Source organism: Melospiza melodia, chromosome 10 (assembly GCF_035770615.1).
Source record: "Melospiza melodia melodia isolate bMelMel2 chromosome 10, bMelMel2.pri, whole genome shotgun sequence".
Taxonomy (NCBI): Eukaryota; Metazoa; Chordata; class Aves; order Passeriformes; family Passerellidae; genus Melospiza; species Melospiza melodia.
Genome location: NC_086203.1, coordinates 17,691,550 through 17,710,968, shown reverse-complemented (window position 1 = coordinate 17,710,968; position 19,419 = coordinate 17,691,550). Strand labels below are relative to the sequence as shown.

The window sequence follows — 19,419 nt, the reverse complement described above, 5'->3', positions numbered from 1 at the left end:
TTTTCATCTGAAGTGTCCTTTTCTGAGTGAGGAGGAATTTGAAACTTCATGGCAGAAAGACTTCCTTGACTTACCAGCAAGAGCAGATAATCATCCCCTCCTCACTTTCCAGGCTGCTGTCTCCCCTCTGACATTCCCAAGCAGCAGCCTGGGTTAGGCTGACAGCCAACGCTACACCCTTGAGGAAAACCTGAGCTCTACAGGATAAAAATCACCCTGAATCAAGTCACTGTGGAGTAAGAGGAGGAATCCCTGCCTGCTGCATGCTCTGGCAAACACAAAGCAAATCCAGTTCTGCGGGGAGCTCTGCTCTCATTTTCTAACTCAACCCAAACTTCCACTCTTTCTTCTCCTGCACCAAACACAGCTCCATGCCAGTGTCAGAAGGAGCTGCTTTCTTTATTGGGTTGGGTGGAGGTTCTGGCCCCCAGACATGAGGGGGCTGCCAGGGACATTCTTGTGACACAGTTCACAAGCTTTGTGTTCATATAACCAAACTAAGCTCAGGCAAAGGATGCAAGTTTCAGTTCCATGTGTTAAAATGCCTAAGTCTTAATGACATAAAATCCCTATTCTGTATTTTCTAGCGTTCAATCACCCTGAAATGAAATGCTCTAGGTGTCTCTCTGAAGATAACATCTTCTAAGAACAATATTTTTCCCATGCTCCTTGGTCATTCTTCCTTCCTGAGTGCACAGACTGGATCTTTAGCTAAGTAATGTGGCTTCCAAGGGAAGATTTATTCCCACACCTGGTGAAACAGAACTTATTAAAACAACTACTGTAGGCCACCAGAAAGCCTGACTGGACTTTCTGAGCCCACAGAATTTTACTCTGTGTTATGCAATTCTCTTAAGCTAACTAAAGTAAAAGTTACTATTCTGCATCACTTTTCTGCCTATATTCATACAAGTCATTCTATCAGAGACAGCAACATAAGAAGTACATGTTTTTAAAAGTTTTAGCTAAAATCAAGGCATCCAATTTAATATCCTAGATTACAACTAAAGGACTAGTTTAAAAAAACCCTAAAGTGTAATTCCCTTGGAAAAACAGGCCCTTAGGCCATTTGACATTTACAGGGTTTCCCTTCAGTATCCTCAAAAGTACTGAATGAAATTATTGTAAAAACCCAGCCTCCTGAGCATGAGGAATAAAAGAGGGCAAAAGATTTATCTATGTTTTAAAAAGGCTGTTTCAGCCTCATAAAACAGGGAAAATGGCAACATCCATTAATGTTTTCCCCAACAGCTGCTTTTTGAATTAAAACACAGTGGATTCTGTCACCAGGAGCCTTCTTCTCACAGGAGCAGTTTACTCTCTGAGGGCAGGAAAGTGTGACATGGCTAACTGAAGGAATCAGCAGGATTATAAAACTGTAACTCACCTCTTGCTTCACTCAAAGGTTAGGAAGGGACTGTAAATAGCTGAAGAGAATAGCAGGTGGTTTTCTTCCTCTCTTGCAAGAGATAAGGAAAGCCAGGCTAGATAATGCAGGAACTGCAGGGTGTATTAGGTCCCTAATAACCATGTTCTTCACTAATTAACCAGTTCATTCACCCCAAGAGAAAGTCACAGGTATCAGCAAAAGTGCAAGAGCATTTATGGCTCCTATGGCTTTTGACACAAATTGGAAGAGGTGGCATTGCTTTTATCTGCTGGTTTGCCTAAGGATTTTGCAGCATGATATCCAGCTCTGTTTTAAAGCTGTATCCTCACATAAATAATTGTTCGAACAAGCACAGCATTAGGACTTTGAATTTGACATGCTGCAGCTTCCAGTTTAAAATTATATTATTCATTTATGTGCTGGACTGGGCTTTTTTTCCAACTTCAGGTTTCAGATCTCTTTGAAAGAGTATTTCCATTTTTATTTGGTCAATCAAGTTGAGCTTCTACTGATTTGTTAGAAAGACAAAAGCAGAAAAGAGGAAGATGGGAAAAAAGAAAGCAATAATCTTCCCATCTACAGGCCTGTGTCATTTTAATACCATTGTTTTAATCAGAAAAAAAGGCTCCATGCCTCAAATCCCATAGGTCTTTGCAGATTTCTAGTAGAGATTCATGGTCATTATTTTAATTGAAAAATATTTTCCTAATGAGAGAAGAAGAGCTGAGTCTTTCCAGTTCCATCTTGCCTTCAGTCATTGAACAAGGAGCAGAGTCTGATAATAAACAGGAGAGCACACTCACATTTGACAGCTCAGTGGTTCTCTACATTGTTATGGGTGCAATTTCAAAAACACAAGTGGAAACCTGCAATACTGAGCCTCAAAACCAGCTTTGACCTCCTTATGCTCAAATGCTTCTGCAATAAAGAAGTCTGAACAGTCCTGCCTGAAAATCCAACAACTTTCACTGCCCTCTCAACTGTTTACAGCCTTTTCATCAGTTCCATTACCAGTAACTTTTTCTTCTTTCCTGTATGGAAATACAGTTAATACATCCCTGCCAAGCCATGTGGGCACAAACCCATAGCAAGGACTGTGGTGAATCTTCCCCTGCCTGTTGCATCTCTGACACTGTTGTTGATTTGGAACACAATGGCAATCAGAGCTGTCAGAAGAAACTTTCTTAGGAAATGGGAGTGAAACACATCACCCACTTAACACAGCAAAGATCATTTTGCTAAACTGAAATACAAACCAACAGGGTTTTAACAAACCAAGTTAACACATTTCTCCTCTTCTGGGAAGGGATTTTCTAAACATAGTCCTAAATTTTGGCATCAGAATAAAAAACTACCAGAAACAAATATACTTCTAGTTTGTAGCAAACTGCTAATCATTAACTGAAATTCACAAAGTCCCAATCCAATAAAAATGGTGCAGTGCATGATGTCTGGAATTATTTGAGAACAGCTTTCCATTTGCCTGTTTCAAAGTTCATTCTACAAAGGTACCAGTGAAAAGAAGTTGTTAGAGTTTGCTCTTTAGATCACATGTACTTTATGGACTGCTTGCTGCAGGCCTGTTGAGAGACAGAAGGCCAAATCTATTGTCCTTGTTTCCATGTGATAGCTTCTTTTAAAAGATAGACAGAAGTGTGTGACATTAATGCAGTAGGTTAATACTTCCTATGATATAAATTCATGGATGAAAAATTCAGAATTTGCAAATAATAAAAAAATAGGAAGATATTTCACCATATCATAAGTGGAAAATAAAAAGAAAAATGAGAATTAAGAAAAATGGTACTGTATAAAAACCTAATTACTATGAGATAATGCACGGTAGGAAGTTCCCTGAGAATGGGCTTGTAGCATTTCAGGTACACAAGAAATTGAACAGTTAAAGCAAAACAAAGAACATAAATGATAGCTCAGGGCTTTATTTATCCAATATGCAATCAGCAACTTCAGACTGTGATTTACCTGCTAGACTTGCCAAGAAATTTCAAAACAACTGCTACTGTTTGAGTAATCCATAGAGAATAAGTTTTTGCACTTACCTTGTTTTAGACAGAACAGCAGGATTAGCTTTTACTTTGCTGATGAATAAGGGCCAAAAGTGTCCCAGCTAAATAAAATCCTGGCAGCACTGCACAATCACCAATATTCATCTACCTGCTATTGCAAGTAAGCTCACAAAATGGTTAGTTAAAAACATAAAACAATCACCTGCAGGGCAATGGTGGTGTTCTTCGCAGGATATTTCCCCACCAGTCCTTGTTCTTTGCGTTTCTTGAATTTCCTAAAGTAGTCCTGTATCAGGAAGGTGGCATAGAACTTCCCCACGGTTACCTCATCATCTAAATGAACAGACCAGACAGATCTCTCCCAAGTCAGCACATTTAGCAATAGCCTGTACACTCACATCTGATTTGGGGGAAATGTGATGGGTGCAACAGGGACTATGCTTCCAACAATGGAGCCTGGCAGGGGCTCAAAAGCAATGTTTCAGCAAGCAGCTTTGTGCAGTCAGTTAAGTGAACTCATCCTAATAAAAGAGAAAATTCAATGCTTTACCAAGACTTGTGTACTTCTAAGTTTCTACCAAAACCATAAACGTGTTTGTATACACATAGAAGCTGAAGTACCAGCTTTAGTTACTTAGAGTAAACAGATTTAATAAAATCTACTATGTCTGACATACATTGATGTTCATAAGAGTGACTCTGCCTTTTTTTGTCCTTGCTGAACCAAATTTTGTTGTCAGGGTATTTATTGACTCAGTTCTTTAATGCTGAAAGGAAAGAAAATAACTTCCATCAGTGAATTTTATACAATTCAAACAACAGGCAAACAGCCAGGGCAGTAAAATGTAGCATTTGTACAGAGTCACTGTTGTGAACAAAATCCAAATTTGAAAGTTTCCAAAGGCAGGTGCCTTGTGAGGACACCAACATCTGCTGGTTCATAGCAGGTTGAGAATGAATGGGGCTGTTCATGAGTCCATTGAATCATTCAGCTGGGCAAGTTTGATCTCTCAGTGACTAATGCTTGCCAGAAAACTAGAAATAGTTTTCTATTCAAAAACATTGCTTTTGTTGTCACACAGTTTTTTTTCCCTAGATTATCTGACATGAAGTTCCATTTCCCTTTCTGGTGTACCGTCCAATCTCCCCATGTTTTTCAGTATCCAGATGTAGATTTTGGCAACAGGATTTCTGGTTCCTGTAGCACATAAAGAGGGGCTGGTGTGGTTTAGGCATCAATGTTTTTCTGTCCAGTCATAACTTGACTGAGCATGAAAATCTAACAAGCCCAGACGCATTTTAACACACCTCTATTAGAAATGATAGGCTTTTTCTAAACATTTGATTAAAATAAAGTGTCCGTGTATCTTATCAATAATATGTGCCAATGTATCTCACTAAGGATAGTATTTGTAGCACTATTTTACCTGTAATGACTGGGTTTTGTAATTTAAATTGACTTTCTTCTTTTAGTGACTTGCTCTCATCAAAGAGGTTGGGGAATCCATGTCCATTCCATGGACAATACTTTTTAAATCTATTTTTACCTCTCTGATAAAATTTATCTCAAAATGAAACCTCTACCATGCAAAAGCATCTCCTCTCATTATAAGGTCTGAAATGGGCTGTATGTATGTGAGAAAGCACAACAGGCTTTAGCTGCAGTGAAAATGCACCCAGAATGTCTTCTCTCAGCAGTTTTTCTTTAAATATATCAAAACAAAAATAGTTATTACAATTGCTTCAAGAGATACTGGTTGGGAGACCAGTCTGTTGCAGGAATTGTCCTAGTGTATTAAAGAGCCTGCTCTGCCAAACTCTGACAACCCCTCAAGGGTCAGAGCCCCCCAGGCCTGCCAGGAAAGGAGGAACTAGCAGGAAATATCAAAAACACCTCGCAAGGAAAGCTCACCAGCCTATGGATTCCATCTCAGCAATAAAAATCTTTTTCATTGACTTCATGAATCTCATTAATAAACTTTTTGTGAACATTTGCTTTGATGTTCACCTGTAATCTTCCTTTGCAGCTCTTCAGGAGACTAATGGAGCATTGTATTAGGATGAGATCTCTTACACAGCATGTAATGCAAACTTGCCTTCCCTAGTTTAGACAAATCCACTGATCTGCAGCATAGTTCTGGTTTAACTCCCCAGATAAGCCTTTCCCAATCCCTCAGACTATTTCATTCCAAGTAATTGAACAGAGCTTTTAAGGAAGCGAGCTAGCAAATGGCTCCCAGAGAGAACAGGCACACAGAAGTGACAGACTGGCTGTGACACACGCTGCTGTGGTGGCACTCAGCATGGTCACATCAGGCCACCACACTGCCCCACCACTGACTGTGCCTGAGTGACACCACCTGGGACACACCAGAGGGCAGAAAGAGCCCCCACTGGTCACTTTGAACATTCACCAATTGTTCATAAGCACCTCAGACAAAGGCACTGCCAGTTTGCTGACTGTGCCAAAGGCTGGCTGTGTCCCCAGGGTGCCTGTCCATGTCACAGGCACAGCCAGGGGGACTGCAGACACGAGCACACAGGAGCTGCTGCCTGGCCAAGGGGAGGCATCCTTGGTCTCTTTTCTGGGTCACACACAGGTACAGACAGTCATAGGAAGGCAGCTAAGCATAACTGACCACAGAACAGACAAATCACTAATTACAGTTAGTGACAGCAGTGGCAATTACTTCAAAAGGAAGCTCTAGGAAGAGGCAAAAGGTACTAGGAAGCCTTAAATGGATTTGCAGGAGGAGACTGGGAAGTTTAGAGAATGTAGGTGAGCTCTTAGTGAGTTTTATGTATTTCTCTTACTCTCTAGTCTCATTCATTCATCAAACATTTGACTGACATTCTATGCTTTTGCAAAGCAGTTTCACCTTTCTGTAATGAAAATGTATTGCTAACTATTAACAGTCTCACTGAGTTATAATAATAGTTATTTTATCAGTACTAAGAATTAACTGTTTATCTCCAGTGCATCTATTTATCATCTAACGGGGAAGAAGCACATGCTGTACAGATTTCTTTCATTCTGCTCTGGAGACATGGCTGTGACACACAAGGACCCAGCATTCAGTAATATCAGCACAAGTAATACTGGAGCAAACTACTATAAACTGCACCTCTCAATAATTTTAAGTGTGAGTGATTTTAACATATTGAATTTGAATGATTTTTTGATTCATACTGAAGGGAATTTTCCATCTCTTGGGAAATTGTTATTATCAGCTGTCACAGGTGTTAATTCATAGACAATTTTCCATTGAATATTAAACATCAAAACTAATTTCTACTGTACTCTAAGCTATTTTACACTCCTATGGCATATGAATGTAAAATAGCTGTATTCCTCTTTTTGTCTAGGTGGTTACAATATTTTCAATTTTCAAGTAAATCATAACAAGGTCTACAGAGGAACAAAGTAAACTGGAATTGAAAACTCATAAATCCACAGGAATTCCCAACCCATCCCGATTTATACTGGGTTGCCAAAGCCATCCTATTTCCTATCAATTGAGCACATCCAGTTTTTCAGCCTTCCAGCTACACTGAAGAGCTACATTTGCAGAATAAACATTTAGCAATGAATTTTAGTATAGCTGAAAATAAATACACAGCTTATACTCAGCAATGAAATGAAGCTGAATTTAAGAGTGAATCACTAGGTGGGATTAGTTCTAGGAATGTCATCTGTACAGGTTCTTTGTCAGATTGATTTAGGCAGGCAGAGCTCGCTATTCTGAAGCATGCGTCTCTATTTCAATAAAAATGTAGGGGAATAAAGTTGGCAAGAGGTAACACTAATTCCATGCCACCACCCTAAAACAGAATTGCTTCAGAATATTCGGAAAGACTCATAGTTGAAAGGAACAGAGGCTGCAGAAAAAGCTCAAGCACAGAGTTACAACAATAACAAAGCGATTCATCTATGCCATGCAAGCACTTAGGTGTAAGGCTAAAAACAACAGAGTAGAACACAAAATTTGTTTTAAATGTGCAGTATCAGTTTCCCTTTGGAGAGTCAATTTAGCCAGATTTTTGGCTTCATCCACACTATTATGCAGCAGCCACCCCACCAACAGGCTGGCTCCTCCAGCCACAGAGCTGCTGCTGCTGAGTGGTGCCAAGAGCAGCGCAGGCTGTGCTCCTCCTCCTGGCACTGAGCATCCCCTTCCAGGGCTAGGGTTTGGAGTCTGAGCAGCCCTGGGAGCTGCCATAAGCTGTGAAGGTACAATAAACTTCAAGAAACACCAGGGGATTACACTGGATTTGAGGATTGGATGTCTGGGTAAATATACCCTGGTTATGAGTGACAGTGAGACAGATCCTGCACCTTTAAAACTTGAAAAAGCAAGTAGAAAACAGTCACCTAAACCTACACTAGAGCAAATTAATAAAAATGTATATATTGAAAAAGGCTAAATATATATATCAGAATATATATATTTACAAAGAGAGATACTGACATGTCATTTTATGGCACATAAGAACATTTAATAAATGTGCCTTGTAGTTCTCAAAAATGTTTGGTGTCATTAGAATTCAGATATTTCTTTAAATGGACTACATTCATATCTCAGTCTTATCAGCATAAATCTGAACCATTGCCATCACCTGTGGAATGGCTCTGGTTTAAACAAGTGCAACTGAGATAATTTAGCTTCTTGCTTTATTAATTTAGCAAAAAAAAATTTAAGCTGGCAATTCATTATTTTTCCTCCCAGAAGTATTCAACATATACAAGCAAATAAGCTATAATGTAGCATAGTACAAAACATGGTGTTTTGCTCAATGCATTGAAATCAAGCTAGTTTATTTTGCTCAATGATTAGAAACCAATACTATATTTAAATCTAATAAGGTGGTTTTTTTTCAAGCAAGAAAATCAGCATAACATTTTCCTTTCTCTCTCACTTTGACCTAAGTTTCACTTATCAATCCTCTATATATTGCCTATTGCAATAGGATATCATTGCCTCAATATTAATTTTGCTATTTTTTGTTGTCCTTAAATCACATTAAAATTGCAAAATTCAGCAGTTTTATTCCTTTGGTTGCTGCCACTCTAGAAAGACCAACAAGCACAGAGAACAGCACACGGCAGAGTTTATCGGACTGACCGCCAGCGGGAGGGACAACTTGGTCAAGCAATTTCATGCTCGTTTTCTTCCATATTTTCTTTATGACTGCTCTAAGTTCTTCATTGGCTTGCTCCAGGTTACCTGTGGCAAGGAAATGGCAAAACAGAGGATGGTAATTATGGTTATCAGCTGCAGTGAATGATCCTTTGGATATTAATGAGGTATATACAATTAAAGACTGTGATAGAGATCCTTTGGGGCAAGCCCATGCTATGTGATATAGCAACAATGCCACAACTAAAGAGAAAAAGGGCATAAGACAGCAAATTCCTGGTGCTTTCAAATCCAGCTCTGGAGCAGTGCAAAGATCAAAGGTGAGTTCCAAACTTTGGCCTCACTCTGTCACTCCTTCTGCTTAAATTGTCCAAAAACTGATGACTTTTTCTTTACAAGCCATTTCTTCCTTGAAGAAAAGCTGAGCCTTTATTTACTTAATCACAGTAATTACTCATTTGTACAGGTTTGGATGTTCAAACAACTTAGTGAGCAGCATTTCATCTCTTGCATTGTTCACACAGCAATGCCTGAGGTGCCTTAATCTAAGTTTGTTACTGCGAGCAGAACCCAGAACTGAAAGCAGTAAAAGATAGCAAAAAAACTTGAAAAATGTGTAAAAGTAGAAAGATCTTTGAAATATTCTACTACCTTTAAAAACCTTTCCCTCTTTACGTAAATGAGAGAAATTCATTCAACCCAGCCAGAACTGGCCTCAACCAGAGCGGGAATGTTGTTCTCAAGTGTGCAAAAGTTTCACCACTGTGGGATCCAAGGTACTGAGCTAGAAGGTAGTGAGGAAGGAGCAGGAAGGGAAATTATTTGGGCAGGAAGGGACATTCATTCATTTCTTGCAGTACAACTCCTGCTATGCCAGTGCTGCACATTTTTTTCTGACCAGACAAAACCACAGAATAATTTCTGAAGTATCTTGGGCTCTGGCCTCACTATCCCTTTCCTTTCATTTTCTAGCAAATCATTCCTACCAACAGTGAATACAATCCATGACCCAAAAGCAAACCAGATTCAGTGAGACCAAGACAGTCCTACTCAATGAAATAAATAAATTGTCACTTTTCCTCATTGTGCTTTCTGACAAGGGCAGTGAAGGCTTTACAGTGAAGAACCTTACCTTCTGTTTTTATCTTTAGAGCAGTCCTAACCAAAGCAAATAAAGTAGCATTGAACATGACAGTCCCATCACTGTTCAGTGGCATATTCATGGCTACTAACCTCTGAAAATGAGAAAAGGAAAACAAATGTTGATGCTGCTTTCTTTGGAAAAAAAACAAAACAACTCCTGTAATGATAATTTCTGAAAAGCTGATGAGTTCAAAGAATAGTATTACTGAGAGGAACATAAATTATGTAAATTCTTCAAAACAAAGTTGAGTTTTCTATCCTACCTGTGTATAATATGCAGTAATTAAGAACAATTTGCTTCTTTTTGATTTTAATGACATGTATGCTTATACACAAGTTAAAAGTGTACAGAAGATTTCTTGAGCTATTTAATGAGCTAACTTTCAAACATTGAAGCCCAGGTTTTGACTGAGTCCCACTGTGCCAGTACTAAGGACAAAAGCAGTTATTGAGGGCACCCACTCCAACTGCAGTTGTGTCCCTGGCTTCCCAGGGGTTCCTCATTCTCCATAAAGAACCAGAGCACCAGGTCTGAACTGTCCCAGCCCATTCATTCCTCAGGTGACTCCTCATTAATGTTATGCCAACTTATGCCAACTACTTAGAACTGTTGGGAAAGGAGCTTTTCTCTTTGGGCCAGTCTGTCCTTGCACAAGAGTTGTCCTTCTAGAGCAGCTTTGCTGTGACCCTGACTGCCAAAAGGACACAATTTCAGCTATCAAAATCTTTTCCTAATGTCTGACTTGGAATTTTTCTATTCTAGTTTAAAAGCATTGCTCAATGAATAATTGATGTTAGCATATAGACAGGTAGAAGTTTTCTTTAAGTATGCCTTGTGACATTGAATTCCAGCGCAGAGGTTTACATGTCAACTTTACCTGTTTATAAAACAGATATACAAGGAATCCAAATGACAGCACTTTGTATCAATTCTTCAATTAACAGGTTTGATCTTATTCCCAATGAAATTCCTAAAATCTCAATATCCATAATTCTGAAGCCATCAAATAATGTAACAATCATTCAGCTCCTTTGTATTGCTTTTCAACTTTTACATTAAATGCCACTAATCCTTATCAAAATTACACATTTTGCCTGAAATATTCTATATAATTTTAAATTCCCAATAATTTTCTGTTTTCTCACTTGCTGCTACATGTTGTTACCCACTGTTATTCACTCCAGCCTGGTCTATCCCCTTGCAGTCAGACAGAATCAGGTGGAACCCACCTTGCAGGCCACTCGGTGAGGGCACAACTTGCCAAAACCAAGCGGTGGCTGAATCCTTCTCAGCAATGTCACCACATCCAGGTGCTTTATCCTTCCCCTAGAACAACACACATCAGTGAGCAAACATCCACTCCCAAAATATGCACCCTGCTCTGCTTGTTTTTACCAAATAAATTATGTCAGGGAAATGATCTAACTTACTTTGCTTCAGGATCATATTCTGACCATATTCTTTTGAATTCATCCAAGTGATGGGGGCCCAGAATAGACCAGTCACGTGTCAAATAATCAAAATTATCCATAATGACGGCCACGAATAAGTTTATAATCTAAAAAAGAAAATTAAAAAGTAATTAAGAACAATCTTCCTTGATTATTTTGAATTTTTATCAATTTAATATGTAGTAGCTTAAGAACTCAAGTAAATCAATAGTTTTTGGCAAATATCATCAAATATCACTGAAAATATTTGCATTTAACTAAACAGAAGTCTATCAAGTAATGACATAACAAGAACATGGTATTTTAGAGTACTCAATTTTTTGACATAGGCTACAACACAGTTTTGTTTCTCTTCCTCAGTTTTGCAGATACCACTACATCAAACTGAAGAATGGATCCAGTACACACATTATGACACAGTGTGTATCTCAGGAATAGGATTCAATTTCAAGACAATACATTTTGTTAAAACAGAAGGTGATACAGAGCAACAGAACATGTGTTTACATCAATTCACAGAATTTTGTTGGACCACTCTCCTTTTGCAAGAAAATAATTACTGTGAATAGAACAAATCAATCTGCTTGTACCAGACACCTGCAATGAGGAAAAACATACTTCAATGATTATTTCACAGCAAATAATCCATTTCTGCCACAGATTAGGGTGAAAGGTCACTGTTCACATCTCATGTGCCACACATGAGGACACTTGTAGAGATGCAAATCCAAATTCTGACAAGTTTAAACAAAAGAAACAGCGTTACTGCTCAGTCATGGGAATTGCAGCTCCATTATCAATGAATATTTAACAGTACCATTGAGAAATGCATGAAATAACAGCTATGAAAAGACTGCTAACTCAGCTTTCAAACGTGCAGCCAACCACCCTGCACACATATGCAGTCAAAAGAAACCCTCACCATGGGAATTCAGAATCACAGAATAGTTTGGGTTGATAAGGATTTCTAAAGGTCATCTACACTCATTCCCTGTATTCAGCTGGATCAGGCTGCTCAGGGCTCTGTCCAACCTAACTCTGGATATTCCCAGGGATGGGGAATCTACCATCCCTCTGGGCAACCTGTGCCAGTGTTTCACCACTCTCACTGTAAAAAATCAATTTAAGACTCTGTATGGAAAAAACATAACCTTGCCAAAATATTTTGAATATGGGATTTTCAGTCATTCTCTCAACACTCTACTCTTCATTCAGAAGAAACCCAGAATGTCAAAGCTCATTGCTGTTAATAAGCACAAACTAAACTCACCAAAAATGCACAGAGCATGTAAAAACTGATAAAATAAATGATGGCAAAATTGCTTCCACATGTGTATTCTTCCCCAGGATTGTAATCAGATTCTGGATCACAGCGCTTTCCAGGCAAACATGCCAGCATGATTTCCTGCCAGGCTTCTCCAGTTGCACACCTTCACAAGACCACAAAGATAAATTCAGCATTATTTGATCAAGATTCATTCAAAATTAATTTGTTACATTCTGTACACATGCATACAAGAACAAATGTGAAGACAGACTATGAACATTTCAAAGGAACTAATTAAAGAAAAGTGTAGAGCAAGTTTTAGAACTGACAAGCCTAATCTGACATTGCAGACACAGTTTATAAGATAATGTATAAAGGCTTGCGTATAAAACTGTAACTCCAAACTGTGATTTACAAGTTAAGTACTTATTGCAGTGGAGATACTGTGCACAAAAGCAGTGTTGTGTATGAAAATCAGTCATAAAATTTCTAAGTACATATTTGTAAAAGATGAACTTTCTCCTGTGTTTGAAGAAATGCCTCTCTCTAATTGCTGCTATTGGGTTTTTTTTCACAGTTGCATAAAGCCTATGTGCAGTCCCACAGTTTAAAATTTTTCAAAGACAATTACATAATTAAGACATCTTTAGCTGTGTTCATTACCTGGTGTCAAAGGCATAAAGGGACTTAGTTCTCAGTGGGTGATGCCTTTGGTGCCAGGAATGTCCTGCCAGTCTTTCCAGCCAGGTGAGTAACAATGCTCAGGAGCTGAATTACAGAATCTCAGGCAAGAGACAGCTCAAGGCCGTCACCTTTAGAGGCATCCCTGTCCCATGTCATTCTCTCCTTGCTCCAGGACATTTTGAAACACTCCTGTCATGTGTTTGTCTTATTCTTAAATTCTCCAGAGATGGAAATCCCATAATCCTCCCCACCACCATGCAGATTTAGCTGCCTTCACCATCAGGAAGCTTCTCCTTTTGCTCAACAGGTATTTCCCTCTTGCAAGTTACACCCCCTTCAGCAAATGTAAAGAACAGTTTATTTCTTTATGTTTGCAATAATTTTTCATTTCTTCAAGTTATCACACCAGTTGCACTTCTAAAGATGCCACCGGTAAGGGCAGAGCCTTTTGCATCTTTCCCCATGCTCAGGCAGGCTGATGTCTGGGTGCAGGTTTGGACTCTGAACACTGCCCAAGGAGGAGTTTCACAGGGGCTGAGAGGAGTTCAGCTCTGTATCAGTCCCCTTAGAACCCTCTGTGCCAAAGGACACTCAGCCACAAACAGGAGGGGATTGTTGAGCTGAACCGATTCTCACTTGCAAACACATTTTGCACATTTTTCATAGATCAGTAAAATGGGATGCACTGAGTGAGAGTTAAGGTTTGCTCACCTGAAGAGAAGCAGCACAGCTTGGGGGAAAGTCTGAAAGTTGTTGTTTCTGTTTATTTGATTGTTGTCCCTCATGGCCACTTTTCCAAATACCTACAATAAACCAGAATTTTGACTCTCATTCCAGTGACCTGTGCTGTCAGAGGGTGTAGACCTTGAAATCTAAACTTCCTTCAGGATGCATGAAATATCACGAAAACACTTTTATTACACTTTAGATTTTTCATTATATATAAGTGCAATAAATATATCGCATAAACAAGGAAAAAAAGGCAGCACACCAAGTTCTTCTCTTGTGTCTTTTGGAATTTCCTGATCAAGAAAATCAGAGCCAAATAAAGATTTTTCCATTACTGTGAAAGCTCTGCCTTATACATAACACAACAATCAAAGGAATGCTTCAATAAGCAACTTAAGAAACAAGTCTCAGACAAATCTGTACTGTTGTTTAGTGCTAAAAAAATCTTTAATTACCTGCATTCCAATGACAGCATAGATGAAGAACAGCATGGCTATCAGAAGGGCAACATAAGGCAGGGCCTAGAAAGGGACAGGTGCATTGTCTTTTAATAATCTCACACCATCATTTCTATTTCAACTTGCAAAAGTAATTTCTCTGTTCAACACAGACTTTTCCAAGGTTTTTTCTTCCTATGCAAGTGCTTAAAATGTTATTACCTGTCACTCTTAATACTTTGCTGCATGCAATGTGTATCAGCTTCATTGTATTTTAAATTACTTCTGCCAGCAATCAGAGGGAAGGATCATCTTTAGTGTTTTTAATTTTACTTTCATTACTGACTCTGACAACACAAAGGTACTTTGTTCTATACAGTTGCAGAGTTTCATTAACTTCACATTCATCAGTTTCCAGGAGCAATGATTCATGTATCTATTTCACTTATGAAATTGGTTTCATGTAAAATATCTGTTAAATTCTTCTTTTCCAGTCATCTAATAAAAAAGTGTGGAAGCATGAGATCTATGTCTGTCAAACAGATATTTTACAAACAAAAATATTTTTCTGGAAGTACCATCAAAACCTCACAGTAAGAGCTAATATTAAATGACAAAGAATGACCCTCAGACTCCCAGAAGTAATTGGTGAAAATAATTTTGGCATTGGTATGCAAATATATTTAAATATGTCCTTATTGATAAGATTAACTTAAAAAATATTTTTGTGTTTTACAGGGTATTCCTTCATATAATTTTCTGTATAGATGGCTGTAATTATAAAGCAAATTAAAATAACTTGTGCTAACCTGAAATGACTTGATAAATGTCCAGAGCAATGTTCTGATTCCTTCTCCTCTGCTCAGCAGCTTCACCAACCTCATCACACGGAAAAGACGGAAAAAGGTGATGGAGATCCGAGCGCTGTCCTCAGAGTTCTGAAGAGCATCAGGAGAAGTCAAACCAAATACAAACTCAAACATGCAACACTTCCAGAAAAACAACATAAAATGCAAAGGTGGAAGAGGTAAGATTTGGAAATGTATCTCGAAAGCCTGTTCACCTTGATAACCATGGTATGAAAGGAAAAATTACATGCTGAAAACACAGGACCTGTAGAAATGCTTCACACACCACATGCATTTCCAAGTTTTCTGGTTTGTTAATAGGATCATATTGGGTTTGTTTGTAATAGACTCCAATAGAACACTGACAATGGATGCAAACCACTGCATAACACCTTTGCAGTCAGACAGGAATGAAAAATACAGAAAAACTTGGTGGAAAAAAGACATGGTAAAAAGAATAAACTCAAGTATAGGTAAAACCACTGGGGTCACTTTACTGATCTTACCCCAGACTCATCAGTTGTGACTGTTTCAGTTGGCTTTGGCTTTAAGAAATTAAGAACATTAAATATTAAAATCAAATAAAATATTAAAAAAGTTAAGTTAGCTTAACCATAAGCAAAATTAAGAACATTTTTTAATTTCTAAATGAGAATTAACATCTTTCAACTACAATATATGTCCTTAATAAAACATTAATTCCCTTATTAAACCATCCTCTTATCTGTTCGTGTTGGCTGACTCATAATAAAAATTGCTGGTATAAAACATGTTTATAAGATTCAATGGAAAGTAAATACAAAATAAAAGATCTGCTCCTATGCAGGCCAAAAAAGTTAGTCATCAATTTGCACAGGTTGTATGAAATCATAGCAGGAAGCCCACCTAAAACTAAAGAACAAAACTTTGGGGCCAAACTAGCCTTTCAAGGTCCTTTTCTGCTCTGCCCTTTTTGAAGATTAATGACTCCATCACTGGAATCTAACCAGAGTCAGGTAATTTGTGCTTGATACCGCAGCAGCAGCTCCCTGACAGCAAAGTGCACTCACTGAGGTGGCTCAGCGATGAGCTCTGGGTGTTGCAGTGGCCAAAAGGACAAAGGGACACAGAAATTTCTGAGCCCCGCGCCCTAGGGGCTGAGCCTGCCCCAGCAGTGCAGGGAAGCAGCTCTTGAATTCCCTCCCTGAGCTGGAGGAACAGGAACAGGCATGGACAAAGGGATCAGGATTTGATTGATCCTTCTGGGGCAGATCTGTGCAGCCCTCAGGAGCTACAGGGAGCAGAGAGGCTCACACAGCTCCTTGTTCACAGAGCCAAACTCTGTGCGCTGTGAGGAACATCTCACTTCTCTCCTTTTATTCTCTCTGATTTTGAAGAAGCTTTCCTGAGATCCTAAATGGTCACACACTTCTCAGAGCAGGCAGCAAAGCCTAAAGGACCAAAGTTCTGTGCTTGCTTGTGCGATGACAAGCTCGCAGCAGTTTCTTCCAAAATTGGAGTGTCTTTAAAAACATTTATAGCACTAGAAAAAAAAGGGATTCTGGATGTTAGATCCCAGTGATGAGTCTTACCCTCTTGCCTAAAATATCCTCCTTTTAAAGAGGCACCTTTCAACAATTGCTGTCACTCAGAGCAGCAATGAGCACGGTGCCACCCCAGAGCTGCTGCAGCACCAGCCACACTCCTCCTACTCAAACCTCACAGGCTGCTGGTACTCAAGATAGAACTTGAGGAGAAGGAAAGGAAAAGAAAGGAGCTGGTTCTGTTGAAAATATATTATGCAAACCTATTATTGTAAAGAAAAGCAACAAGAGGTAGTACTTTTAAAAAATAGGATCATTATTAAAATACTAATTGTGTTCTCTATTACTTTCTACTTCAATATAAAGGCATCACTAGGGGGAAAAAAGGTAAAAATAATGGTTTGCTCAACTATGTGCAAGTCATGTATGGATAAATTACTGCCCTGACAGGATATCAATATATTCTGACACAAATAATTTTTTAACTGCATAAAGGATTATTACTAAATTTATGCAATAAATTAATAAAACCCCAGATCTTCTTATTAAACCTCATCAAGCAGAGTATTTGTCAAACTGGCTGCAACACCTAAACTTTCTAAGAACTTATATAAAATAGATGGAAAATCTGCTGCTAAGGGAAGACAACTGCTTCATTAGAAATTCTCTGTATATTCCAACAATTTGAAATGAAATCATCAAAATATAATCAAGGAAAACTTCATTATCACAAACACCATAAATGTCAAAATATCACAGGTCATGGAAGCAACCTTGCAAAGCTGCCTACCTAAATCAATCCCAAACCTGCACCAGTGCACACAGACCCACACCGCTACTGACTTTTTAGCACAGAAAAAAAATCCTTTTGATCTGACACTTTAAAGAAAAAAGATTTAATTACACCTTCTGCAGATGAAGCCTGAAATGTCTTATTAATCTCTGGTGACTGACTCAGGTTGAGCTTGATACTCTCTTAAATAGTGAACAAATTACTTAATTTGCTTTAGTATTTTGTATGATCAAAACCTGAACACAGTATTTGACAGATAGAGATCAGATTAAATTGCAGTATCATCACAAATTGACACTAAAAAAAATGAAATAAAATTTCAGGGTTGGCATTTGGGAGTTTTTCCCTCTGTGTTTTATGGGAGGAGGATGGGGCCCCAAATAAGTTAGCATCAGTATTAGGATGGCAATATATAATGGGATAGATAACACCAGAAAAAGGATACTTTGGTCCCTCATGTTTTCATTTAATCACTTTTCCAAATGCAAAATTAATTATTTTGCGTTATGACTTGGTTATGAACAAAAAGATCTCAAAAGGAAAAGTGAGCAAAACCAATGTTTTCTACGTATAACCCTCTTGGTAATTACTTAATTCTCACTTTTAAAAATGCAGAGGTCAGATTACCCAAACTATGCAATCAGTTCTACTGGAGCTGCTCTGGAATGATGATCCCTCATTTTATTTTTTGTCAGGAAGTCACTGAGGGGATTTGTGTTTGCACAGTGGTGTATGCCCAGGGCTGCCCAATGCACACTCCCCTCACAAATCCCTCTTCCTCAGCTTCTTTGGACTAAGTAGTTCAAGTTGTCTGGTTCTGATGGCTGATCTGATGCTGCTGGGGAGTCTTAGGATGTCATATGCAAGAAATCACAGATTATGGACACTGGAAAGTGCAGGCCAGCAATGAAAAATAAAAACACTCTGCTCACAAAAAGCAAATTGTACAATAATGCCAAGGTGAAGATAAATCTAGAAACAAAGTAAGAACATGAACTGCTGATACAAGAAGAGGTTTTCCTACTGAAGGTGAAAGTGTTCATCACTGGGCAAGCATTTTGGGTTTGACATCTTAGGGTGCATCTAATTTTTTATCCTCTTTGGCATTTCCCTCTGATAATACAGCAGCTTAGTTTATTTTACTAATACCAATTTTAATGAAGCTAATGTAGTGATACACCACAAAAGAAAACATTATTCATATTCATTTATAAAGGAAATGCTCATCTGGGAGACAAAGTTAGTTAATGGTTACATGTGTCCATCCAGCATGAAGCAATGCTCAGATCTGGGAAACTGAGATAAAGATAAGACAAACTTCAGCAACAATAACAGACAGACTGACAAAAACTGAGTGTCTGCTTCCTACAGATAAGGGAAAACCAGACAGTGCCCAAGCTCCAACCTGATTTGCAGCACCGGAGACATCTCGTGCACACACACACACATAAGAGGGTGGCACATTTTGATTTTGTACTTGTAGGGAAGTATTAGAATAGACTTGGGACTCTGGGGGACAGGCTGAGCAGAGGGATGGTATCTGCTGACAATAAGGTCAACAAAATTACCTGGTCAGATAATCTATCTCCAGCCTCCTCTTTCCCCTCATTTTCAACCACTGCTGCTTGGTCCCAATTGCTTTGGGACTGGCTGGTCATTGCTGGGATTCTTTTGTCCCCCAAAAACTGGGACTGCGTGATTCCTAAGGTGGCAGCAGCTGTGCTTCTGTCTGCTACAAGTCTGGCCACAGACTTGGAATAAATGGTCACAGCTGGAATAAATGGACAATTTCTGCTTTCCCTGCTTGGCTGACAGACACCCTGCAGTGAGGGGAACCAGCACAGACATCCCTCATGGCTCTGCCTGTTCTGTCAGACATGGACCAGTCACACCCACAGCATCAAAGCACTTCACAACCATGTCAATGTGAGCCAATCCTTAAATACTTCAAATAGGCAGTAATATGATTTTTCTTTTTTACTACTGAA

At 38.8% G+C, this 19,419-nt stretch overlaps 1 protein-coding gene across 17 annotated transcripts in view; it reads right to left on the bottom strand.

Annotated features, from left to right (window-relative positions):
- CACNA1D (calcium voltage-gated channel subunit alpha1 D) overlaps positions 1-19,419 on the bottom strand; it is a 169,586-nt gene that overhangs the window by 17,599 nt on the left and 132,568 nt on the right. For 11 of the 17 annotated variants that reach the window (XM_063164644.1, XM_063164660.1, XM_063164659.1 and 8 more), the window contains 10 exons: positions 15,622-15,660; positions 15,077-15,205; positions 14,286-14,351; positions 13,813-13,904; positions 12,421-12,580; positions 11,130-11,257; positions 10,929-11,025; positions 9,688-9,790; positions 8,541-8,642; positions 3,620-3,750 (listed from right to left, as the gene is read on the bottom strand). In XM_063164644.1, coding sequence (XP_063020714.1) covers positions 3,620-3,750; positions 8,541-8,642; positions 9,688-9,790; positions 10,929-11,025; positions 11,130-11,257; positions 12,421-12,580; positions 13,813-13,904; positions 14,286-14,351; positions 15,077-15,205; positions 15,622-15,660 — 1,047 coding nt within the window. The remainder of the gene's footprint in view (positions 1-3,619; positions 3,751-8,540; positions 8,643-9,687; positions 9,791-10,928; positions 11,026-11,129; positions 11,258-12,420; positions 12,581-13,812; positions 13,905-14,285; positions 14,352-15,076; positions 15,206-15,621; positions 15,661-19,419) is intronic. The other 6 variants (XM_063164655.1, XM_063164654.1, XM_063164652.1 and 3 more) reach the window with 1 other exon arrangement.